General features: G+C 43.2%; 1 protein-coding gene across 2 annotated transcripts in view; it reads right to left on the reverse strand.

The window, feature by feature from the left end:
• LOC145400244 (uncharacterized) overlaps positions 1-26,815 on the reverse strand; it is a 538,777-nt gene that overhangs the window by 314,062 nt on the left and 197,900 nt on the right. For both annotated transcript variants that reach the window (XM_080272757.1, XM_080272756.1), the window contains 3 exons: positions 13,259-13,709; positions 9,807-9,935; positions 7,420-7,486 (listed from right to left, as the gene is read on the reverse strand). In XM_080272757.1, the coding sequence (XP_080128883.1) occupies positions 7,420-7,486; positions 9,807-9,935; positions 13,259-13,709 (647 nt within the window). The remainder of the gene's footprint in view (positions 1-7,419; positions 7,487-9,806; positions 9,936-13,258; positions 13,710-26,815) is intronic.

A 26,815-nucleotide genomic window follows, 5' to 3' on the forward strand; every position in this document is an offset into this window, starting at 1 on the left:
GAGTTGGGGGGAGGGGGGTCAAATGGTGGGTGACAGAGTGACTTGGAGGCGTTTTGTCTGCGGCCACCCTTTGCGGGATTAGGGCGTCGGGCTATAGATAGATAGATAGATAGATCATTTTGTCATCCTTTCTTCATCATTTTACCATCCCTCCTTCATCATTTTACCATCCCTCCTTCATCATTTTACCATCCCTCCTTCATCATTTTCCCATCCTTCCTTCATCCTATCCTTTTCTTATCCCATCAGTAGCGTAGGGGCCCAGAGCTAGGCCACCCAGTCCTGACATTTAATACCACGCGGGGCTTCATCAGGTCGGAGCGTCTAAACCCGCTAGATCACCAGGCGTCATTCGGTTGGGGTAGTACATTGTTTCTTGGGTACAGTACATCGTTTCTTAAGGCAGCGCTACATAGAGTGAGTGGATGGTTGACCCCCCCCCACCTGGCATATTTTGGACATCGAAAAATTGCACATGATACTTCATAGCGCTTTGACATCGCTCAACATGATCATTATTTATTATCATTATAATTTTAAGCACTTTTAAGGTTAGTTATAGTTTCAATAATAATAATAATAATAATAATAATAATAATAATATAATACGCAGACTGCAGTACTTCCTTTGTGCTAATCCGTTCCATCAATCAATCCTCCCAGTTAGTATGCATCCATTATGTAGAGGAGCATAATGGCTGCCCCACCCTCACTTGGGCCGGGGGGGGGGGTAACATCTTGCCTCATTATTATGCAGAGAGTGGGTGGGGGAGGGGCAGGGTGTGATGAGGGGTGAGGGGGAGAGGAAGGAAGGGTGAAGGGTGAGGTGGAGGAAGAGGTGAGAGGAGAAGGAAGGGTGAATGACAGAGGACGGCAGGTTGAGGGAGAGAGGGAGAAAGAGGTGAAGGGAGAAGGAAGGGTGAAGGGGGAGGGGGAGGAAGAGGTGCGTGGAGAAGGAAGGGTGAGGGGTAGAGATGACAGCGTGAGGGAGAGAGGGAGAAAGGGTGAAGAGAAGGGAGTATGGGATCGATGTTAAAGTGGAGGAAGAAAGGCTAGAGAATTTTAAGGAACAGGGAGGAGGGGTAAAGAATAAAACAGTTTACCATTGTCTGAGATCCCCATTCTTTATTTTCTTTCTTTCTTTACACTTTCTTTTCTTTCTAGTGTTGTTGTGGTTCTTTCTACTTACCAACGCTCGTTACTACATCCTCACGCTTTTAATTCCAGGTCAATTGGCCCTAAAATAACCATGCATGTTCCTGAATCTCTAACACCTGTATTAAATTATCTATTAAGGCTTTTACAATTATTTTATAGTTCTCCCTGAAAAAAAAAAAAGTTTGAAAGGGAGGGAGAATAATCACCAACAAACCGAAGCAAAACCAGACACACACACACACACACACACACACACACACACACACACACACACACACACACACACACACACACACACACTCTCTCTCTCTCTCTCTCTCTCTCTCTCTCTCTCTCCCCGAATACAATCCTGTGTTTCACTCGACGTCGAATGCGGTTACGGTTTGGAGCAAGGTCGAGCAGATCGGGCCTTCGAGCCTGTTTCGTCCGTGATTCGTTCGTTTCACAATTACAGGTACAAAAAATTACATGCACTTACCTATGAAAAAAGGGGAACTTCGAGAAATGTTGCGGATTTTCCCTTAAATGTTTCCTCTTTAGTTCATTTTAACATTAGCTTGACTGTGCAATGTCTGGTAACTCTGTGAAGGGAGACGAAGTTATAAAAAATCAGTTTAATATGAGAGTAAAACTCGAGAAAGTTTGTAAGTATAAAGCCAGTGTCTCTAAGCAGTCACCTGTGAATATTTTTTCCTTTATTTTTCAGACATTCTTCTATGATATCGCATTATTTCCAACATACAGGTGTTATTTCCAAATGTCCTAAGTAGAATTTTTGTTTTAGTGTTATTGTCAGGTGAGAAAATGTAGAAATGAAGGTGAAAGTGTGAAGGTGTGAAGGATGAAAGTGGCAGGTAGCTAACAAGAGGAATTGAAGTAGGAAGCTGATGGAATGAATGAGGGAATGAGAGAAGAGTGGAAAGAATGAGGGAATGAGGGCAGAGTGGAAGGAATGAGGAAATGAGAGCAGAGTGGAATGAATGATGGAATGAGAACAGAGTGGAGAAAATGAGGGAATGAGAGCAGATTGGAAAGAATGAGGGAATGAGAGCAGAGTGGAAAGAATGAGGGAATGAGAGCAGAGTGGAAAGAATGAGGGAATGAGAGCAGAGTGGAAAGAATGAGGGAATGAGAGCAGAGTGGAAAGAATGAGGGAATGAGAGCAGAGTGGAAGGAATGAGGAAATGAGAGCAGAGTGGAAAAAATGAGGGAGTCAGAGCAGAGTGGTAGTAAATATATTTGATTCTGATGGTGTGCAGAGAAGGAATGTAGTGCAGGGGAATGTGACCTTAGTGGAAGTGAAGAATGTTATGCACCTGAGGAATGAGAAGGCAGCAGGTGTTTATGAGGTATGTATGGAGATGATTCAGTGCAGTGGAAAGTGTGAAGTGTTTGTTAGTGAGGGGAATAAGATGTTTGTTTGAGAGTGGAATGAGGTGTTTGTTAGAGTGGAATGAGGTGTTTGTTAGAGTGGAATGAGGTGTTTGTTAGAGCGTGGAGTGAGGTGTTTGTTAGAGAGTGGAATGAGATGTTTGTTTGAGAGTGGAATGAGGTGTTCGTTTGAGAGTGGAATGAAGTGTTTGTTAGAGAGTGGAATGAGGTGTTTGTTAGAGAGTGGAATAAGGTGTTTGTTAGAGTGGAATGAGGTGTTTGTTAGAGAGTGAAAAAAGGTGTTTGTTAGAGAGTGGAATGATATGTTTGTTAGAGAGTTGAATGAGGTGTTTGTTAGTGTGTGGAATGAGGTGTTTGTTTGAGAGTGGAATGACGTGTTTGTTAGTGAGTGGAATGACGTGTTTGTTAGTGAGTGGAATGAGGTGTTTGTTAGAGAGTGGAATGAGGTGTTTGTTAGAGAGTGGAATGAGGTGTTTGTTAGCGAATGGAATGAGATGTTTGTTAGAGAGCGAAATGTGCATATTAGGAGTGGAATGAGATATTTGTGAGAGAGTGGAGTGAGTTAGAGAAAGGAATGAGTTATGGAGATTCCTTATGACACCTTCATTAAGAGTTTTCCAAAGTTGATTATATGAGCAAAAATAAAATCAAATTCAGATCCTCGGCAGGAAAGGATACACATTCAGTCAACTCAAAAGTGTCACCTCATTCAATTTTTCCCATCCTTCATTTTCTTTCGTTTTTCTCTTTTTTTTTTTGTCATGTGTTCTGACACCTCATCAGTTGTATCATTATTTTTATTGATCTTTACTTTCCTTGTTGCTTTATTTTCTTCTGTCCGGTGAATAATATTGTTTAAATTTAGCTGGGATATGTGTAAAGACAAAAAATGGTAGATAATGAAAGGATGAAGGAAGGAAAATGCAAAAGGAAGTCAGAATTAATAAGAAATAGCAGAGGAGAAAAGAAATGTAGCAAACTGTTAAAAAAATTAATGGTGATGTTCATGTTGGTAATGATGATGATAATAATAATAATAATAATAATAACGTGAACTGTAAGGAAGTAAAAATGAGCAATAATACACAGCTAAAAAAAAAAAGACGATAGAATAAACTAAGAAGACTTGTACGAAAGGATGTAAAAATTTAGGAATAGTAATGTTTATGAAAAAAAATATAATCATGTTTATGAAAAAAAATATAATCATGTTTGGGGAAAAAGAAAGAAATGAGTGTGAGGGAAGAAGGGAAAAGGAAAGAAATGAGTGTGTGGAAAGAGAGGAAACGAAAAAAAAAATGAGTGTAAGGCATGAGGGGAAAAGACCTGAGTGCGTGAGTCGAGGGGAAAAGGAAAGAAATGAGTGTAATGAAAGCGAGGAAAATTAGTAATGAGTGTGTGTGGGAAGAGAGGGAAAGGAAGGAAATGAGTGTGAGGGAAGAGAGAGAGAAAAAAATAAAAAGTGAGGGTAGGAGAGGGAAAAGGGAAAGAAGGGTACGCGACCGATCTCTAGGAATCAAGTTATCTGATCCTACGCCTACAATACCCCCTCCCCTCCACATCACTCTCCCCTCCTGCCCCTTCATATCACCCTCCCCTCCACACCACCTCCCCCTTCTCCGTTCCATATCACTCCCCTTCCATACCGCCTTCCCCTCCCCCTCACACCATACCATCCCCCTCTACACACAACCGCCTTTCCCCATCCACACCACCTTCCCCTCCACATTACGCCACCTCCATACCACCTCCCCTCCTCCCCTCTTCCCCTCCACACCACCTCCACACCACCTCTCCTCCACACCACAGAACTATTCTCGCCACGTCTCCCCGTACGTTATTACTGAGGGGGGGAGGGGCGGGGGGAGGGGAGGAAAATGTGTTAGTGGAATGGGGAAGGAGGGAGATGTTAGGAACGGAGAGAGGGGAGAGAAGAAAATAATGAGAGGGAGGAAAGAGCATGAGAGCACTGGAGGAACGAGATGATGTTGCAATTGGAGAAGGAAGGAGTAATTGGGAGAAAAAGATAAAGGTGCTAAAAAGAGAGAGAAAAGAGGAGAAAGGAGATGGAAGAGCGCAGAGAAGAAGAAAGAGGAATATACGTCTTTGTTATATTAGAGAGAGTAGGACAGGGAAAAGGGTGGGGAGGAATGGGAAAGATTATATATATATATATATATATATATATATATATATATATATATGAGAGAGAGAGAGAGAGAGAGAGAGAGAGAGAGAGAGAGAGAGAGATTCTAAAAAAAAATTGGGAGAAAAAAAAGGAAATGGGAAAGAAGGAAGAAAACTAAGCAAAAAAAAAAAAAAAATGGGAGGAGAAGAGGTAGAGAGAGAGAGAGAGAGAGAGAGAGATTGAAATGTAACCCCTTTAGATCCAGGACTTCATAATTTTAAAAAATGAGATGGAAACGAGAGAAACTGAGGATAAGAAATAAGGAGAGAGAATGAGAATGTTATAGAACTGGAGACAATGACTACCATAGAACCATCATGACCATCACAATTATAGTTCTGTCACCTTTACTTGGCCAAGATTTTTGCCGTTTCGTAGCCTGTCACGTAGCTCAGTGGGGAAAAGGCATTGTCACGACTCACTTCATAGTGACTGGCATAAACTGTTGGTATTAATCTGTTCATACAGCTCAGCATTGAAGATGGAGAGATGTCAGTTTTAGGCCTAGTTAGAGAAAAGAGAATATAGTTAAAAATTATTTCCATCATTAACAGTGTTCATTGTTATCCGCAGTTATTTCAGTGTCACTACCACCACCACTACAAAGTTACGCTTAACGAAAGAAAAAAAAAAATCTTGATACAGTTATGTTGCAGCGGAATGAGCATATAAAATTACAAAAGATGATCGCCTCTTCTATTTCTCTTTCGTGCATAATTTCATATAACTGCTCACAAATGGTACAAAAGCGAAATGAAAGGCATGAGTGTGTTTCAAGGGAGTAAAAGCGTAGATACCCCTTTAGCCTTGTCGTTTTCTACTTTTGTCCTCGAGAAGAAAATGGTAGCAAACTGGAATTTAGGGGTAACAATACTGGTTTCGGCGAAGTTTTCTTAGCTCGTAAATCTGTATGCACCATTTACACACACAGTTAGTTTGATTTAAATGAAGCGACGCAAATATTGTAAGCAGATTATGTGACAGTGTTACCTTGACTGGCCTCATGAACTACAACGTGAGAATATTTTGTCATCTGTAAAAAAGAAGAAGAAGAAAAAAAAAGGCCTCTCCATGCAGTAGTATGCTAGTGCTGTTGCATTTTTTGACAACAGGTAGGCACGTTTTAAGTTATTTGAGCATGAAAAAGGTACGACTGAAATTAGTAACGCAGCCTGTTCGAACCTCTTGAGTTTTTTTCTTTTTCTTTTTTCATATGTGCATATAAAAAGGGCGATTTTTTACTGAAGCATTATGAACCCCATGAAATCTATGACATAACTTTTGTTTTACTCTTGCCACCTCCAGTCGATTTTGTTAAGCTCACGAGATGCAACTAATAGGGTTTAATATACCATACGTTTCATTAACCCCTTGGCCACTCAAACTCTCCTCGAACACATTTTGCAAGAGACTTAATTAGAACTTTCCCTGATAAATCCATAGAGAATGAAACCCTGCATATATTTAGAGATGATGCAGGGTTAAGGCGGATACCGTTAACTGTGAAGGCTCCTGTGGAAGATTTTGGCGGGTCGAAAAAAGCAGAAAGATGAATAAAATTGTCTGGAGAGAGGAAACGCAACAAAATGTGATACCTGGCCGAAGGAGAAAGGGTGAAATATATGCATTTTACGTGTACCTTGAAATTTAAGGCTGGAGAGAATATAAGGGAGAGAAATTGGTAAAAAATGGGGAGGAGAAATACAGAAAATGGGAAGGAACAATTGGCAGAAAAATGTTTTGTTGTTGTAAATGGAGAAGGCAATTGACAGTGTACCTAGGGAGGTGTAGTGGGCAGTGAAGGCTTGGGATAGAGGAGTGGCTGGTTAGAGTGGTTTGGGAAATGCACAAGAGTGATTTCGTGTGTGAGATGTGTACGGGGAAGCATGCAGAGATTGAGAGGCAGGAGAGGATTGATCTTGCTGGAGAGTCAGTTGAGTGTGTAGAGTTTTGTTATCTGGAGGACATGTAATATGCTGGAGGTGGGACTGGGACTAGCTCTGTGGCTACGGTAAGGAGTGGTTGGTGTAAGGTTAGAGAGCTGTTGTCTCCTCTGGCATTGAGAAAGGCTCTCCCTCTGTGCTAAGGGGCCGTTGTATGCAGCGTGTGTTAGGTGTAATGCTGTATGGCGGTGAGACCTGAGCAGTGAAGGTAGAGGATGTTCGTAGGCTCACACGCACAGAGATAATAATTATTAGATGGATGTGTAGTGAGTCCTTGAATGGCAGGTCTGGGGGGGTCTGGACCACGAATGAAGAGTTGAGAGGTGGGATGGGACTTGAATGTATTAGTGTTGTAATGAGGAGGGGTAGACTGAGATGGTTTGGGCATGTGGAGAGGATGGAGGATGACAGCTGGGTGCAGAGAGTGAGAGGTGTTAACATTGTGGGTAGGATTGCGAGAGGCAGACCGAAAAAGACCTTGGACGAGGTTATGGAGTGTGACCTCAGGAATAAAGGACTGAATAGAAAGTCAGCCAGAGATCGAGCAGCATGGAGAGCTGCCTTTAGGTGACCAAGGCCGACGATTGCAAGCATGTTGAAGACTTGATAAATGAAACGACGAAATAAGCAGAAATTGGGAAGAAGAATTATTATGCAGGGAAGAAAAAAAATGAGGAAGAGCAGTAAGCCATCAAATTCCAGGGTATAATTTAGAATGGAATCAAAGGTGTGTCTTACCTGTACCAGCAGATTCCCGCCCCGACGACACCACACACCGCCATGGCTGTCAGTCCCGCCACCAGAGCTGTTAGAAGAGAGACGTGGCGTTAGGTGATTAGAAGGGCATAATTCTCTCTCTCTCTCTCTCGTTCATCCCCCTTACCCATGCCTCGTCTCCCCTGACTCTCCTTTCCTCTTCCTCCCTTTTCCCAGCCTCTCTCTCCCTGCTTCTTCCATCTTATCCCTTTCAATCCATATTCCCTCCCTCCCTTTACCGGGCATGGCTCCTACCAAATCTTTTCCTTGCCTAGGCTTCTCTTGTCTCTCTTTCTTCTTCTCCCTGCCTCCTCTTCTTTCTTCCTCTTCCTTCCTCCTCTTCTTTCTTCCTCTTCCTTCCTGTTTCTTCCTCTCTTGCCTCTTTCCTCCTCTTCCTTCCTGTTTCTTCCTCTCTTGCCTCTTTCCTCCTCTTCCTGCCTCTCCCACCTCCATCCTATCCATTCTCTGTTCTGCAATACTTAAACTTTTTTTTTTCCTGTCTCAGAAATTCTCTCTCTCTCTCTCTCTCTCTCTCTCTGAATTACTTCCTCCTGTCTGATGCTGCCATTACCTGCTTAACACAGGCTTTCTAAAGCTCGCCCTGTCTGTTCATTGCCTCTCCCTGTCAGTTCATTGCCTCTCCCTGTCTGTTCATTGCCTCTCCCTGTCAGTTCATTGCCTCTCCCTGTCTGTTCATTGCCTCTCCCTGTCTGTTCATTGCCTCTCCCTGTCTGTTCATTGCCTCTCCCTATCAGTTCATTGCCTGTTCACTTCCTCCCTCTGTCTGTTCATTGCCCCTTCCCGTCAGTTCACTGCCTGTTCACATCCTCCCTCTATCTGTTCATTGTCTCACCCTGTCTGTTCTTATCATGTTCATTGCCTCACTCTAACTGTTGACTGTTTGTTCACTGCCTCACCCTATCTGTTCACCGTCTGTTTTTTTTTTATATTCGCTGCCTGTTCACCTTCTATCCCTGCCTGTTCAGTCTACTCCTATTTCTTTATAATCTGTTCTCTGCCTCTCCCTGCCTTACGCCCCGTGCCCAACCCTGCCTGACCTGTCTCTGCACCTTCCCTGCCTTTCACACTCCTGCCTTACCCTACTCTCCCCACCTAACACTTCTTCCTTCGTCTCGTGCTTCCTCTTCACTGCTTCTGCCTTCTTCACCCTGTCTCACCCAATTTCACCCTTCCTATTCTGGCCCCTTCCCTGTCTTCTCCTGCCTCCCCTTACCACCTTTTTGCACCCTTGCTTGCCTCACCCTTCCTCTCTCACCATCCCCTGCCTCTCCTTACCTCTTCCCTGTCTCACCCTGTTTCTCCTACCTCTCTTTGCCTCTTTCCAGCTTTATCCTGTTTCTCTGTGCTTCACACTGCCTCTCCCAGCCTTCTCCTAACCCTTTTCCTTCGTCTCATAGCCTTACCATGTCTTTATCTCCTTTACTTCTCCTCTTTCTTATTATGTCTCTCATAGCCTCCCTCTCCCTCTCTCTGACTCCTTTACTTCTCTTTGCCTCTTTTCTGTCTCTCTTAGCATTACCCTGGCTCCTCTTGTCAATTCTCTGCCTCTCCCACTTCCCCTACCTGTCCCTGCTCCTCCCCTGTCTCTCCCTGCTTTCCTTAACCTCATCCATCCTCTTCAAGTCTTCCCTATCTATCTTTCCCATCATCCATACCTCTCCTAATCTCCCTTACCTGATTTGGTCTCTTCATTGCTTCACCTTTACCTGCAAATTAGTGATCATATATCCTCTACCTGTGCTTCTCTCCTCGTTTTCTCCCTGTCCACGGTCTCTCTTGGTCTCATTTAGTCTCTTCTCTGTCTCTCTCTCTTCCTTACTTCCATTTTTTCAACCTGCATGTTTATTTCTTACCCATTCTTCATACCATGTCAAACACAAGGTTATTGTTTACCTCCCTTCTTGTTCTCTGCTTCCAACAACCTCATCCTGTCTCTCTCCCTGGCGCTTCCCTGCCTTGCCCTGTTTCACGCTTCTTCACCCTGCCTCACCTTTCCTCATCTTACCTTACTCTGCCTCCTCCTCCCTCATCCTACCCCACCCTGCCTCACCCTCATCCTATCTCACTACGCTTCTTCCCCTTCATCCTGCTTCATCCTGCCTCATTCTCTTCCTTCCCTGCTTCACCTTCTCTCTCTCTCTCTCTCTCTCTCTTTCTCTCTCTCTCTCTCTCCTCCTTCCTTGTTTCACCCTTCCTTACTCTCTCCCTTCCCTTCTTCACCCTCCCTCACACTTTCCCTTCCCTTCTTCACCCTCGCTCACACTCCTCCTTCCCTGCTAACTATACCCCACTCTCTCCCTTCCCTGCCTCACCCTACCTCCCTCTTCCTCCCCTTTCCCCCCACATACCTGCAAAATAGAGGTCGCTCATCCTTGCCTCGCGGTGGGGAGTCTGGCTGAATCCTGGCTCGTCCACTTGTGCAGGAGAGTGTCGCCTGTTGGAGTAATTCAGCTCCTCTGGTTGAGACGTGGCGGCCACTGGGGAAAGGGGGGTAAACAGAGGAGTGAGTGTGTGGATCTGTGAATGGATAGAGTGGTAATGGAGTGAGTGTGTGGAGCTGTGAGTGGACAGAGTGGTAATGGAGTGAGTGTGTGGATCTGTGAATGGGTAGAGTGGTAAAGAAGTGAGTGTGCGGATCTGTGAAGGGGTAGAGTGGTAAAGAAGTGAGTGTGCGGATCTGTGAATGGGTAGAGTGGTAATGGAGTGAGTGTGTTGATCTGTGAATGGGTAGAGTGGTAAAGGAGTGAGTGTGTGGATCTGTGAATAGGTGGAGTAGTAGTGAGTGTGTGGATCTGTGAGTGGATAGAGTGGTAAAGGAGTGAGTGTGTGGATCTGTGAATGGATAGAGTGGTAATGGAGTGAGTGTGTGGATCTGTGAAGGGGTAGAGTGGTAAAGGAGTGAGTGTGTGGATCAATGAATGGGTAGAGTAGTAAAGGTATGAGTGTGTGGATCTGTGAGTGAATAGAGTGGTAAAGATTTGGTGATGAGATGGGTAATGACACTGATGATGGTGATAATGATGATGATGATGATGGTATTATTGATGGTGATGATGTTGTCAGTATTGTAATAATGCTGATATATACTTTCACTTCCCTGACTACCCAAAATAGACACCATAAAAATTCTATATTGTTTTGCCATAGGAAGAGAACAATTAGTTATATTTGATTACATTTCCAATATAATGAGTGTAAAACTATGTTCGTAAAATCTCAGGCCTATATAAGTCCGTGAGATAGTGTATGAAAGGAAATGTATGTAGAATATATTAATACATTCAAGATACATGCTGAAACAGCCTCATACAGTAAACACACACACACACACACACACACACACACACACACACACACACACACACACACACACACACACACACACACACACACACACACACACACACACCGCAATGATATGCACAAACACACGAATATCATATAACAAAAACTCTACGATACACGATACGGAAAAACACACACCTTGTAACAAACACCCTATCCCCCAAACCCTAAACATACCAACACGCTTCTTATGACGTGTGTGTGTGTGTGAGAGAGAGAGAGAGAGAGAGAGAGAGAGAGAGAGAGAGAGAGAGAGAGAGTTAAAACACACGCACCTTGTAACAAACACCGTATCCCCTGAACCCTAAACATGCAAGCGCACTCTTTATGACGTGTATGAGAGAGAGAGAGAGAGAGAGAGAGAGAGAGAGAGAGAGTTAAAACTGACCTACGCCTAACCTCCCCTATTGATGATGGCGTGGAGAGTCATAAACAAGAATCAAATTACCTCATCATTTAAAGGGCCATTTTGAATAGGACATGAAAATCTAATTGACCTTCATTTCACTGCAAAGATTCCTATACTCAGTTTTTTTTTATCCAGCGAAGATGCACTTGACAGATTGGTGATTATTGGCTGAATGCAACATTACTTCATAATTTAGCATTATTAACTGACAACAAATATCTGAGGGGGAAATTTGGGTTAGTAAATATTTTTTGGACATGTTGCATTCAGCCAATCATCATCAACCTGTCAAGTGCATCTTCGCCTCAATAAAAAAAAAATGGAGTATAATTACCCGCGATCAGAATATATTAATGTCAATGAGGATGTAGGAAGTGATGTAAGTTGAGTAATTGCGAGTATATTTCGATTTTTCTTTGAAGGGGGGAGGGGGCAAGTCATTATATTCGTTTTCAGGGTTATATATTTCACTTATTTACAATAGGTGTTGGAGAGGGATGCCTTCACGTGGTGGCACAGTGGCAAAGAAGAAAAAAACATATGCTGCAACTCTACACCCTTTCCATCGCACTTCTTCGTGACTAGCATCACATTCTAGTGCTAATCCACTGGTACAGCTCAGCATTCAGTATAGAGAGAAGGCAATTTTAGGCAAGTTAGAATGATAAGAATATAGAAGATGTGTAATTTTCATGAAACGAAATCTAAATCTAGTATACATATTTAATTTTATAATATTTTGCATCCGATATTAAGAGGTGACGTGTAAAGGTGTATGGTATGTAGGAGGACTGCTGGGCCTCGGGAAACGGGCTCTGAAACCTGTGTCCAGAGAGAGAGAGAGAGAGTCTACGTAACACACTAACTTTCACAATACTTCGTCAGGAATCCAAAGGCGAGTACCATTGTCCTCTCACCTACCTGGTCAAGAGTTTCGTTCTTTTTCAGTTTCTTTTACTAAGTTCAGTTGCGGAGAAAGACAATGATACGGCCCTACACACTTCTTCGTGACTAGCGCTGTTTTGGGCTAATCTCCTGTTATAGTTCAGAATAAAAGATGGAGAGATGTTAATTTTACGCCAATTTAAAGTGACAGGAATATATGTAAGTGTTGGAAGTCACCGGATGTGTCTTCTTCCTCTCATAACCTCTTCCATTTTAGGACATGTTACTTTTATTTTTACTATTTGCAAACGTTTCTGTTTATCTTAGGAACATCTGTGTCAGGAAAGATGTTAATAAAGTCTTTCTAAAGCTGAATAGAATCATCAATTAGGAAGAAGAATGAAACAGAAATAATCGTAATGAGGTACTTGAGGCTAAATACATTCTTACTGAAAATGCCACAGTTTTGTCTTTCAGTATAAGGGGATTTATCACACACACACACACACACACACACACACACACACACACACACACACACACACACACACACACACACACACACACACAGGAAATCATAAACCTTTGTATTTAATGATTGTATAGTCATTTTAACTTAATTTGGCGTAGATTTGTCGTTTAGCAGGTTTTTTTTTTTTTCGCCTAGCCCTATTTTATTATCTTTATTTTCTAGAATTTCGCTCTTTTAACTGTGCCTTTTTTTCTTCTCGTCATCGCCATTCTCTCTCTCTCTCTCTCTCTCTCAGTCTCATCGTCATTTCCTACGACTCCCCATCTTAGAGTTAACCTTATTTTTCTTATCTTTGTTTCTTAAAATTCCACCTTAATTAGTCTTTTTTTTCCCCTGTCTTTATTTCCTTCAATTTTCTTACCCCTTACCTGTGCCTTCATTACCTTCTCATCATCTTCAGTTATAACCTGAATTTGTTTTTCATTTTGACCCAAGATTTTTTCATTTATACGAGTTTCTATTAAATTCCTACCTCGTATTTGGGTTTTCTTGGCCTTCACGTTGTATATATAGTTTTTAATTTTCCTATATTCTAGTTTTTTCCTTATAGTCATTTTCTAACATTTTCCTGCCCTCTCGATAAGCTCTTTTCCCATCTTTCCCAATTTTTTCCCCAAATTTGTTTTTACCTTTAACTTGGGCCTTCTTTGCCTTGTCGTCGTCTTCGTTCTTCATGAGTAGTTCCTCGGCTGCATCCTCGTCCTCCTTCTCCCGCTTCTCATCCAGCCTCTCCTGAAGCCCTTCCTGGGGACCCTGAAGCCCTTCCTGCTGGGGGGAAGCGGGGCCCAGGAGCCGGGGGTCAGGATACATATCGATCATCCCTGGGTATTGCAAATCGGACACGCGGAGGTAACTGGGTGGAAACTCGGCCCCCTGTCGGTATTGGGGGCGGTATGGGAACTCCTGTTGGTACTGGGGCTCCTCATCCTGGTACTGGAGAAGGTCAGAAGGGTACTCGTGACCTCGCTGGAGCGGGGTGAGGTCAGGGGGCAGGAGGTCGGAGGTGGAGGAGGGTCCGATGGGGAGGTAGTATCGTGGGTCTTGGGGCGTCACAGCGAAGTCGATTTTCTCGTTCAGTTTCTGCAAGAGAAGAAAGGGGTTAGTAAGTGGTATTAGGTATTAGGTGGTATTAGGTATTGGGTGGTATTAGGTATTAGGTGGTATTGGGTATTAGGTGGTATCGGGTATTAGGTGGTATTAGGTATTAGGTGGTATTGGATATTGGGTGGTATTAGGTACTGGGTGGTATTAGGTATTAGGTGGTATTAGGTACTGGGTGGTATTAGGTATTAGTTACATGTTTCTTGGTTTCCTGGTCAGATCACAGAGGAAAGAGAAGCAGAACTCTGACACACACACACACACACACACACACACACACACACTCTCTCTCTCTCTCTCTCTCTCTCTCTCTGTAATGTGGGGTGAGGGATGACAACATTAACTACAAATGTTCATAAACGTTTGTCATAAATTAGCGACTCACGTGTTATCTTCTCACTTTGTTTAGATAAAGTAATTCAAGATGGCGTTAGTGATAGATAAACAGAATGTGGTGGTAATAGACTGGTGTTAACGATAATAGTAATAATATTTTCATCTGGAGGTTAAAATCACAGTAATCGTTGAAATATTTATAAGAGGAATATCTGTTAGTAATTTAGCATTTTCTGGCGCATGAGGTAAATATCTTGTTTCTTAATTTATACAAGAACTATACTCCTTTTATTCTAACTTGGCCAAAAACTGCCGTCTCTCCATCTTGAACACTCTAAAGATGGATCAACAGTAGACTATGATGGTAGTCACGAAGTGTTATGGAAAGGATGTAAAGCCGAAATATTGTCTTTTTCTGCCATTGACCTTCCTCATTGTTCCTTCATAACTTTCTACGGACATATACGCTTTAGTCTCCACCAATACCTTCACTAGTATTACAGGTGTATAACATTTAACACGCGTATAACAGAGCTTCCTATTTTTCCCCGTCCTATGCACATTACAAGGTTATATAATTGCACAGTTCATTTAAATAAGGTAAGTTGAACGCACATACCTTTCCTTCATTGTCTTTATTTATTTTTATTCTCTGTTATGGGGTAGACTCGTAATATATCTTAAAGTCCTATTGTACAGTCGCCGTCAGAATTATCGCACCACTTTTTGCTCTAAGAATCACGAAACTCTTACGCAGTATTCTGAAAGATGTATTGGGCTCCGAAGAAAACAACACTGAGTTTCAAAAGCCATTGCTCACTGTCTCGTTTTTTTTCGTTCAGTAGTGGGTCGATATTAATGTCCCCAGGAGCGCTTTTCATTATTTTATATTACATGATTTACTTTTTGATATCTTTTTTGTCGCTATTTCTGTCACGTCTTTTGTTACGCTGCCATGCTCTTGTTAATGAAATAAATCAATCCAGAAGCTGTTTTTTTTTTTATGTATTTATGAATTTTAAGCTTTGGTGAGGCCTTTCGAACGAGGGGGTTAGATAGAGCCTTCATTATCCCGTTCATTACTAGATATGTTTCCCATGAAGCATTAAAATTTTGTTCCATAACCCAGAAAAAGCAAAAAATTCACTCCAGTAAAGGGATTATAGTAACGAAAAACATAGGATCAGTGAGTGTTTTTTTTTCTAATGCGAGGAAGAAGGAACCAAAGGCCATGAGTGTAGGAATAGACTAAAATAAAAAAGAAAACACACATAGGATCAGTGAACGTTTGGAGTTGTTGTTGAATCACCCCAGTCTGTCTGACCGAGCAGACCCATCAACCACAGGCAAGCAACTACCCTTGCTGGGCCGTCCGTGTAGTGAACCGATTTTCCCATTGTGACTGACAGCGACTCGCCACAACGAGGCGCGGGGAAAAATGTGGACGTTTCGTTCCCGGATGAAGGCCGCATTTGCGACTCTCGACCAGTTAACAAGAGCACCACAGTAGGTTTCACTTCACCCCGTTATTTGATTGTATGGTTACCACCCAGCTTTGTACAGGAAACCATTTAACTTGACAGTCAGTGTAGAACCACCTGAAATGGAAAGAAGAGTAGCAAAAAGTGACAGGAGGAAAGGGAAAAGCACGAAGAGAGGACAGCAGATACAGGAACAGAATCATAAAGGTGAATAAAGAAGTCAGCATCACTACATCACGTGAGTGGATGATGTCGCCACCACCTACCACTGAAGTGTGAAGTAAAGGAGTAAAAGGATCTTCATGACACAGAAAACACAATAAAACAGAAAACATACAGAATCAGTGAATATATGGAGTGAATTACGCATCTGTGTCAGTGCAAATAATACGGTATATTTTTAAAGAATATTATACATACTGAACATATATCAAAGTACCTAATAAAGAGCAATAAATACGAGTAATAAGGAGGAATATGCGAAATGAAAGACGTACGCAATAAGGCACGTATTTTCTTCCATCAGTGTCTGGTTATTTGATCTGGGTGGTGGCATCTTCTTCCTCTTTGCGTCTTCAGTCGGTCTTTTGAAAGCCCCATCCCACACTCCGTCAGATGTTCGCGGCTTACTTGATGACCAGGTGTCGTCAATTTTTGAGATCTGGTTTTGACTCGTAACCAAGGACACTCATATATACCTCATAGCAAAGTCATCGAATTTCACTCAGCTACGACTTTGCATTCTGTTAGGCAAAATATAAATAAATAAATAAAGGAATGAAAAAGAAAAAGAAGTTTCGATAAATACAGAATGGCTTGCAGCGAGTCTTCCGCCTTTGAAAAGTGCAAGTTGCGTGTTGCAGTGGAGTGAATCGATCTAATGAGGTATAAGAAGGAATTCCTCACTTAATAGGGATGCAAAAACACGCGTATTGGGGTCTGTTGGTATTTCTCTCTCTCTCTCTCTCTCTCTCTCTCTCTCTCTCTCTCTCTCTCTCTCTCTCTCTCTGCCCTACCCACCTTTCTTACTCCCTCCTCCTTTCCGTCCCTTCCCTTACTTATTTCCTACCTATCCTCCCATCCCCAACAGTCCTCTCCCCTTCCTTCACCTCTTTCCTCCCCTTCCTCCCCTCCCAACAGTTCCCTCCCCTCCCCTTAACCCGCCCCTCTCTTCCCCACCAGTCGTCTCCCTCTCCTCCCTCCTCCCCCCTCGTCTACCTGGCTGGGTCTCTTCAGGTAAATATTGCATAAGCTACCTGGGTAAAGGAGAGAGTCTTTACTGCCTCTCCAAACCTCCCAACCGACATGAACTTGACGCTAACTGGGCGAGGGTTTGTGATATGTGGGAGAGAGAGAGAGAGAGAGAGAGAGAGAGAGAGAGAGAGAGAGAGAGAGAGAAAGTGTGTGTGTGTGTGTGTGTGTGTGTGTGTGTGTGTTTTACCAGCATACAGTTTAACACCGTAAGGATCTGGAATCTTTAAAAAGCAGATGTCCGTAACACCAGATTAAAACACAGCCTTTCAAGCAGACACACCTGTACACATATTCACGTCCATTAACCTGGCTCTCTCAATGCAGGAGGGACCGGTAATTGCGCTCCTCTACAAACTCACCTAGTAGGGTCTTTAGGGGACGGCTCAGTCTGCTGGTGGGGGCGTGGGTGTGGCAGTGGCAGTAAGAAATGAGTAAATAATACAAGTAAGAAATTGATAAGACTTAGGCGCCCTCACGACACGCGGAGTGGAAGAGCAGCGTTATATTTGGACTACATTTTTCCACATGATTTTTTCCATTATTTCCTCTATAAGTCATTCATAAATGTCCACTGGAAATTGCTCTGAAAAATCACTATACATACTGGAGAGGCTGCCATTTAGTTTATTTATTTATTTATTTATTTTTACACAGCTCTCAGACTTCCTAGAATATTACTAAGATGATAATGTTAGATGAAGTTATCCTGGTTGGTCTGGATTAGTTAGGTTGGGTTACTTTAGGTCGTGTTGGGTTAGGAGAGGTCAGGTTGGGTTAGGAGAGGTCAGATTAGGTTAGGGTAGGTCAGGTTGGGTTAGGGTAGGTCAGGTTGGGTTAGGAGAGGTCAGGTTGGGTTAGGTTAGGTTAGATAAGGTATGTTTATGTTAGATTAGATTATACGAGTGATATTCTTGTTTGCAATATCATGCAGTCTAAAAATAGGCAGTCGTTGTGGTTCTTCTCCCGGCAAAATAGCAGAAGTGTGCATTGTTATACGCTGAGTTTGTGTGTGTGTGTGTGTTTATCCCGCCAAGTTATGCAGAAACAAACACCTAGCGGACCTTTCGTGTTCTGAATAGTCGTTGAATATCTGCTGTCACGAACAGTGATAATGCACATTGCTACACACACACACACACACACACACACACACACACACACACACACACACACACACACACACACACACACACACACACACACACACACACACACACACACACACACACACACGTTATCGCTGGGTAGGCAGTTTCCAGTACCTTAAAAGCTTATTTACGCTCACGACTAATTATTTCTCTAGTGTGATTGTAAACTTGGTCATTACTTAATCTAAAGAGTCAAATAAAAACTTACACATAACATGCATATTCTATCACAGACCACTCCTACATTTCACAAACACACCTCCGCTAGTACCAATAAACCACTCCTAAATGAGGCTACTCTAGCATGTATCTAGTATGAGCGGTGGGTGTTAGGGCAGAAATGGTGATATATGAAGGAGTGTGACATGTAGGTGGACTGATAAGTCTTAGGGGACGGACTCTCAAACCTATGACAAGAATTGGCACTTAAGAATAATAAGTAAATAAATAAATCGCTGAGGAAGAGACACAGGAAAACTTCGTAAGGGGACAAGATTACGGATCAGACACATAAGAAGCCAGCAGCAGCAGCAGCAACAGCAGCAGTAGTAGTAGTAGTAGTAGTAGTTGTTGTTGTTGAAGCCCGAGGTTAATATGAAATGTTAACCCAGTGGACTGCAGGCTGAAGCTGCCCTCCTCCTGCAGTCCACCAATTTCCTTTGAGTGGATGGGGAAATAGAAGAAGGACGTTTGTATAACCAGGCAGTTGAGCCGCCCGGTTATATCAGCGACACCACATGAAGGCGTCCATCACCTAGGAAGTCTGTAACACACTGAAACACAAATACAAACAGTTACAGTCAGTTGGCCTCCCCCCCAGTAACCGTGCAGCTGTAACTTACTTTGTATTTTAATTCGGCTTCCTTCGGACGAGTTTGCAATGGTTGAGAGAATCCACACTAAAGATGTTGAAAATTATCACACTGAATGCAATGGCCGAGAATACAGAGTAATTTTATCCCAGCTTCCGATGGGACGATTTTATTTAGCCTATACCGTAGACTCCCAGTGCATCCCAAAATTTTGAAATGATTTATAAAATGTGAGAAATTTGGGGGGAGGGAAATAGTATCGAAAATATACAGAAAATATAACTTCAAAATTGACTAAAGTTTTTTATGAGTCCAGTTAAGGGAAAGTGAAAGAAAACAAAAACATTAAACACTGAAACCGGGTAATCTGTGTTCTTAAATAAGACGGGTGCTTGGAAAATTACAAGTATATATATATTTTTTTTACCGTAAATTCAATGCTTTCCTTTGATGATGTGTGTAGTTGGATAATTGTTACAACTTTTATTTTTTTAATGATGGTTTGTGGGCTTGTTTATCATGAGTAGCCTGTAATTTCACTAAGTCACCAATTCGCCACTCAGTCATGCCGCTCTCTCTCTCTCTCTCTCTCTTTGCGGTATGTCCTTTACCTACCCCTCTCATCATCAACACCTATCTCCTTCCTCCATCCCCTCTCTCCTTCCCTCTCCCTCTTCTCCCCCTCTCCCCCACCTCCACACCTCCCCCACCACATTTCCTCATTCTTTCTCATGCCACACTTCCAATTCATTACCCACACTCTCATTTTCAATTCCTTCACTGAGACAAATCATATCTCAAACTTTCCTTCCTGTCCTTCGCTCGCAGCCTTACCTTCTGGCGGTATAGTAATGATTCTTCCTTTCGCTATTGCATTCATCAAGGAGGTATGGAGCACGCTAAATATTCAATGGTTTCCCTTCTGAATAATGTTTATGTTAATGGTGTGTGTGCTCGTCAACATGGTAAGCTTTAGTAGGGAGAAATGGGAGAAAATTCCATGGTAACCAGCATAACGATACTCTTGTGATTTCTCCGCACGCTCGTCAACATCCCTGCTAAAGGTGACTGGAGAGTGTGGAGGTGGAAACAAGGGAGAGAAGATTTTGCTGGTTAGCCTCGTAATGTAAAGCAACGCGTGTGGAAGTTGCCTTTTCCTTTGTCAGTATATGAGTGCCGTGATTTTATTTCTCTGAAGCCTTCAAGGACTGGCCCACATACTTCAGGTGAGGGCGTGTTTCTTGGCGTTGGCTTCAGTTTCTCATTTACGTTTCATGAGTTTTCTTTTTTTTTCTCTCTTTTTTTTTTTTATTCGGTTGGTGGGAGGTACGGATGCCTACGAACCACTCTTTCGATGTAGTGCTGTCTTCGGGTAACTAACGTGAGTAACCATCCAAATGTTTTCCTGTAAACCAGGAAACCATTTATTACGTTGGTGGTAACTCTATAACCAAATGACGCCCTGTGGTTTAGTGGGTCAAGGTGCTTCAACCGAATTTATATCCGAGGAGTGGTTGGAGTTTATTATTCACATCATGCCACTCAGGGGCAAGTAAGGCTGGTCACACTCGCCTTAAATGTCAGTACTGAGTAGCTTAGCCCCGCCCCCTGCACTGGTCATAGGGAAAAAGAAGGATTGGATGAGGAATGGATGGATTAATACAGATAGATAGACAATGATTTCTCTGGAAAAGGTATTATATATCTATCTATCTATCTATCTATATCTGTCTATCTATCTATCTATCTATATCTATATCTATATCTATATATCTATATCTATCAATCTCTCTCTCTCTCTCTCTCTCTCTCTCTCTCTCTCTCTCTCTCTCTCTCTCTATATATATATATATATATATATATATATATATATATATATATATAAAGCCTTATCAGTTTCAGTGTTTACCACGATCAAAGGCAAGCAGCAGAGTGTCAAAGGGAGGGAGAAGTGGAGTCAGTGAAGGGAGTTAGAGAAGCGAGTAGGGTAGAGGCGGCAGAGAGAGAGAGAGAGAGAAGAGGCAAGAGGAAAGCAGGGAGGCAGGAAAGACGGAGGAGAGGGATTTAGGACAAGCGGGCGGGAGGGATTGAAGACAAGAAGGCGGCAGGAACGGGGGAGAGATGGAGGAAACGAGAGGGAGGGAGGAAGGAAGGAGAGGCAGGAAGAAGGGAGACGGAAGAGGTAGGAGGGAGGCAGGAGAGACGGAAAGTAGGGAGGGAAGACTGAGGGAGGTAGGAAAGTCTGGAGAGAAGACTGGTTTCCTCAGATGTCTCTCCCTCCTAAGAACTGGTCTCGTCTCGTCTCGTCTCACACCCAGCAAAATGGAAAAGTCTTAGGGTGACAGGCAAGGGGGGGGCGGCGTAGGGGGGTTGGAGGAGAAAGGGGTGGTGGTGGAGGAAGAAGGTAAATGGGGAGATAAGGGTGGAGGAGGGAGGTAAATAGGGAGTTAATTGTGGAGGAGGGAGGTAAATAGGGAGTTAATGGTGGAGGAGGGAGGTAAATAGGGAGTTAATGGTGGAGGAGGGAGGTAAATAGGGAGGTAATGGGGAGGAGGGAGGTAAATAGGGAGGTAATGGGGGAGGAGGGAGGTAAATAGGGAGTTAATGGTGGAGGAGGGAGGTAAATAGGGAGTTAATGGTGGAGGGAGGGCAGCCAAGGTAGGGAGGAAGAAAAGCCAGGAATAGGAAGAGATGGAGGGTTGTGGTGGAGGGGAGTTGGACGAGTAAGTGGAGGAGGTTGGGTAAGTGAAGGGTGGATTTGGGTGATGTGGAGAGGTGGATAGGCGAGTGGAGTGAGCTAAGTAAGGGAGTGATTGTGGTCGTCTGAGGGAAAGTGGAGGATTCTAATGTGGTCAGGTGGATAGGAAAGTGGAAGAGTTAGGTTAGCTTAAAAGATTTATTCTATAGTGCTTTTACTCCAACTTGACAAAGTTAACTACCCCCCTCTATGCTCACTTTATGGCCAAATGTTATCAGACTGGAGGTTAATCTGACTAGTAACCAAGGAGACTTGTTCCTGCCACTATTACCGAGGCCTGCTGAAATTCACGCAACCGCAGTTTATTATCCACATTGTAGATTGTGGTAGGCGGGGACGCTTACCATCCACGCACTCGATGTAGTGCTGCTGTCGGGTGTCTGCCTTTTCCTCGCCTCTATCCTTCTTTCCTTCCATCCTCGTCTGTCTTTCCCTCATTCTTTCCTCGTCCTTCTGCCTACGGGTGACTTTACATTCCCTCTTCTGTCTTTCTTTCCTTCATTCTTTCCTCTTCCTTCTGCCTGTGGGTGACTACACTGAGTGACAAGCCAAATGGTTTCCTGTACACCAGGAAACCATTTGCTGCGCTGGGTGGTAACCATATAACCAGATTTTGGCGCCTGGTGGTTTAGTGGGTAATTATCGGACTGAGCCGGTGAAGGTTTATATCCAAGGGATGGTTGGGGTTTATTGCTCACGTAATGCCACTCAGGGATGAGTGAGGCTGGTCACTCTCATCATCAAGACCAACTTGCCTAGCCCCGGGCTCCTACGCTTCTTATGGGGCAACGTAGGATTGGATGATGATGATGATGAAGATGATATAGGGTTGGCCCATTTTCGTCAGATAAACACAGATGGATAATGTGAGGTGGATAGGAAGGTGGAAGGAGTTAGGGTTGTGATGAGTATATGATTGTGAGGGTGACATGAGGTGGGGAGGAATGTGGAAAGAATTAGGATAGTGGCTGGAAAAGTGGATGCGGTGGATGGGCAGTATACAGGCACACGGAAGGAATTGGGTTCAAGGGAGCCAGTGGTTCTTGTGTGGAGAGGTGGATAGGGAAGTGGAGTTAGGCTGGAAGATAGAGGTGTGAGTGTGGTGGATGAGTGCCTCTGGGGTGGTGGTGGTGATGGTGGCGGTGGTGGTGGAGATGGTGAAAGTGATGATAATGGTGGTGGTGGTGGTGGTTGTAGTGGTGGTGGAGGTGGTTGTGCTGGTTGTGGTGATGGTGGTAGCTGTTGAGATGTGATGTTTATGGTGATGGTAATAGTAGTAGTAGTAGTAGCAGTGATGGTGGTGGTGGTTGTGGTGATGGTAGTAGTGGTGATGATGGTGGTGCGGAAAGAAGTGGCTGGATAAAGTTATGTTAAGGTGAAGGAGTCGTTTTGGTGGATCAGAGTTTGAGGGGGATGGTGGGTGATATTATGCAGAGGAGGAATAAATGAAGGATCTAAGAGGAGGGGAAAGTGAAGAGGATGACTGGAGAGGTTATATGGAGGGTGAGCAGGGGGAGGATGGAGTGAAGAAAAAGAAGAAGAATAGAAGAAGAAGAAAATGAAGATGACGGCAACAAAGAAGATGAAGAAGAAGAATAAAGAGGACGACAACGAGGAAGAAGAAGAAGAAGAAGAAGGAGGAAGAGGAGGAGGAGAAGGAGGAGGAGGAGAGGAAGGCGTGGTAGAAGAAGGCGAGGAAGAAGAAGAAGAAGGAGAAGAAAAAGAAGAAGCAGAAGAAGAAGAAGAAGGAAAAGAAAAGCCAAAGACAAGACGACAACGACGACGAGAAGAAGAAGAAGAAGAAGAAGAAGAAGAACAAGAGGATGAAGAAGAAGAAGAAGAGGGAGGAGAAGGAGGATGAGGAGGAGGAAGGCGTGAAAGAAGAAGGCGAGGAAAAAGAAGAGGAGGAGGAGGAGGAGGATGTTCGCCTAGTAATTCCACTAAACAAGACAGGATTCCCCTCGCTTGTTCCCTGAGACATAATCATATCCTTAACCACTGAACCGCTAAGTGGAATGTAAGGTCCTTATTTCTGACGATAATTTCTGAACCAATTAAATCAGAGGGACCATATTTAGCCCTCCTCTATTATTGCTAACTGCTTTCTGTAATATGGGATGCAGGCTAACGATGCCTAATAACCACAGGCGTCTCAAAAAAGAAAAAGAAAAAGAATTAGGATTTAGCATTCCACCTCGTCAGGGTTAGGCATAGGGAACTTAGCATGTCCGGATTTTTTTTTTCCATTGAGCATAATACCTAAAATCGTCTCAGCATGAATATAATTCCTACGGCTTGTATTCCTGTCGATTGAGGAAACTCCCTAACATCTCCTCCATAGCGAGTTATTCCTGGTCAGAATCCATTTATTTGCTATTAATGAAGAGGTTGGCGACCGATATCAGAAGGATTTATATGACAGAAGCGAGGCCAGTAAGGTGTGATGCAAACTAATTCGCTTGGGAACAGGTGTTAGGGAGCGTCCTTAAGCGAATCAGTAGCCCAAGGAAGGTTGCTAAGAAGGGCAGAACTTTCTTTACCTTGAAGAAAATCCCTTGTTATTTTCTTGGGGTGGGATTCTCAGGTCCGTATTGTCTTTATTTAAGGAAGCTTCCTAACACTCCTTCCTAAGCGATTTATTTTGCTTATTACACCTAGCCGTCCTCTTCTGTGTTACGTAATTCATTCTAAAATCACCATACTCTGCATAAAATACCTACAAGGCGATATTTGCTAGCCGTATGCAAAAATAAATCGGTAAGAAAGAGGTATTAGGGAGCTACCTCGACCGACGAGAGAATGGGCCTCAGACAATACTTACGATCGTTTCTGTATCGTAACTCAGGCTTGTTTTTTAGAGGATGAACTAGACTCATTTAGGTACAGTATTTTTCCCCCATTCTCCCTTCCTTACCCCCTCCTGGAAAAAGTACGTCGTTTCAGATAATTTCCGCTTCTAACTAAGATTTTTTTCTCTAGGAGGAACAAGCAGACATGGAAAAACGGGCCGTGTCTTGTCCTTGATCCTCCTGCAAGTGGAGATCTTGGTTACGACTGGAAATTGATCGTAAGTGTGTTTTAGAATCCCTCGTAGTGACGTCGTTAAGCAGTTCACTCCTATGCCCTATTTTTTGTTTATATATTTTTTTAATTTTGAGACGATCTTGACCCCAATTCGGGAAGGGGTTCTCGTACTGAAGGGGTTAAAGCTGCATCTAACCCCGTCAGTTCGAAAATTCTCAAAACCAAAATAAATATAAAAATAAATAAAATCACACGGCTGTATCAAGAATAAAATACATACACGTCGTCGAGGTGAAGGGGTTAAGAGACAGTGAGAGGTAGGTGAGGTAGATAGGACGTGGGGAAATTACTCTTCTCTCTGTCTACCTCTAAATGACTCTATTCCAAACTTAAAAGGCAATTATGGAAAGGATTAGATGTGATATGTAAGGATTTTTCATTCTTGCTGTGAGAGTTAGATGTATAGTAGGTCTTTTATTATTATTATTATTATTGTTGTTGTTGTTGTTATTACTCTTATTACTGTTATTATTATTGCTACCTCCAGACGACTTAATGGTTAGAAGTTTATTATTATTATTATTATTATTATTGTTGTTGTTGTTGTTGTTGTTTTTGCTATTACTGCTAACTCCAGACAACTCAATGGTAGAAATTATTATTATTATTATTATTATTATTATTATTATTATTATTATTACTACTACTACTACTACTACTACTACTTTATTACGACCTCCAGAAGTCCTGTTCAATTGTTAGGAGACAATACGAGGAAAGAGGTAGATGTGAAGTGTAGAAATTATTACATTATTTCGCTCCTTCAAGACGGCCTTATGAAAGGAGAGGAATTGGTAGGGCACGTGCAAGATCTATTCCATTTCCTTAAGGCTTTATGAGAATTGCTTTGAGAATTTAGAGGATATTAAATTCTTGGCAGGTCCAGACGACTTTATGAGAATAGGAATTGGGGAGGCTATTGTATTCTCTCTATTCTCAGACGGGCTTATGAGAATTGTGTGCGGAATGTCGAGTCTGCTGGAGGTTATTGAGGGGAGTCTAGTGCTGCTGGGTGCTCCTCTCCACAACTATTTTTCCTGCTGCTTCTTGGCACGCCACCATGTCTGGCTGTCTGCAGGGAAGGATGGGGGCAGGGGAGGAGGAGGTCAGGGGAGGAGAAGGGAGGGGAGAATGGGACAAGGAGGTTCGGTGGAAGAGAGGGACAGGGTATGGTAGAGAAATGTGGAAGAGATGGGAGAAGGTGCAGAACAGAAATGTGGAAGAGACAGGGAGTAGGGTGGAGGGGACGAAATAGAGCTGTGGAAAGGGGAAGAGGAGAGTGTGGAAGGGCAGGGGATGGGACAGAGGTATGGAGGAGGGAGAGAGGACAAGGGACAGGGAGGGGGGAGGGAGAAGACTATACAGGTTTGTGAAGGGGAGTTGAGGGCAGTGGGGTTAACAGGGGTGTGAGAGAGAGGAAGGGAGGATAGGGAAAGGGGTGTTAAAGGGAGGGTGGCAGAGAATGGAAAAGGGTGGTGAGAGAGGGATGAGGGAGGGGAAGGGGGAAGGGGAAGCTGTGCAGAAATGTGGAAGAGGAAGGGGGGCATAGAGGGCAGAGGGGCAGGGGGAGAGCAGTACAGGTTTGTGGATGGAAGCAGGGAGGGAGTGTTGATGGAAGCTGTGGGAGAGGGAAGAGGAAGAGGCAAGAGGAAGAGTGTGGAAGAGGCAAGAGGAAGAGCGTGTCACGGCAGGAGACGGTGCATGGTAGTGGCAGTGAAGAGGAAGGGAGAGAGGAGTCTGCAAGTGAGAGGCGGAAGAAAATGAACAAGGTCTGAGAAACACGAGGGCAAAATTTACCTCACTCTCACTTTATCTCGTCCACACCACGTTATGCCGAGGAAAATCATATTCCCTGAGGAACTTGTAAACTCAAATACACAGTTAAATTTACGACTATTCCGGGAAAAACACATTACTTACTCGCATTTCTAATCGACTGAAGATACATTGAATTTTATTTGCCGAGATGAGCTTCGAAACATAAAAATCGATGTTCTTGCTTCCAAGTCAAATATTAGGCCTTGAGTAGCGAAAGAATTTAATAGATAATGTGAACCGCATCTATAAAGACAATCCTCTTCCCCCCCCCCACTTCCTCTCCCCCAAAAATGAAGTGTGAAGATGGGTTAGGCCTGTGAAGTGTAGTTAGAATCCACCTTCAGTGACGAGCTTTAATGTGTGTGGCCAAATTCACTGGACATAGCAGTGATAA

Source organism: Coenobita brevimanus, chromosome 51 (assembly GCF_032717465.1).
Source record: "Coenobita brevimanus isolate Jiangsu-jjx chromosome 51, ASM3271746v2, whole genome shotgun sequence".
Taxonomy (NCBI): domain Eukaryota; kingdom Metazoa; phylum Arthropoda; class Malacostraca; order Decapoda; family Coenobitidae; genus Coenobita; species Coenobita brevimanus.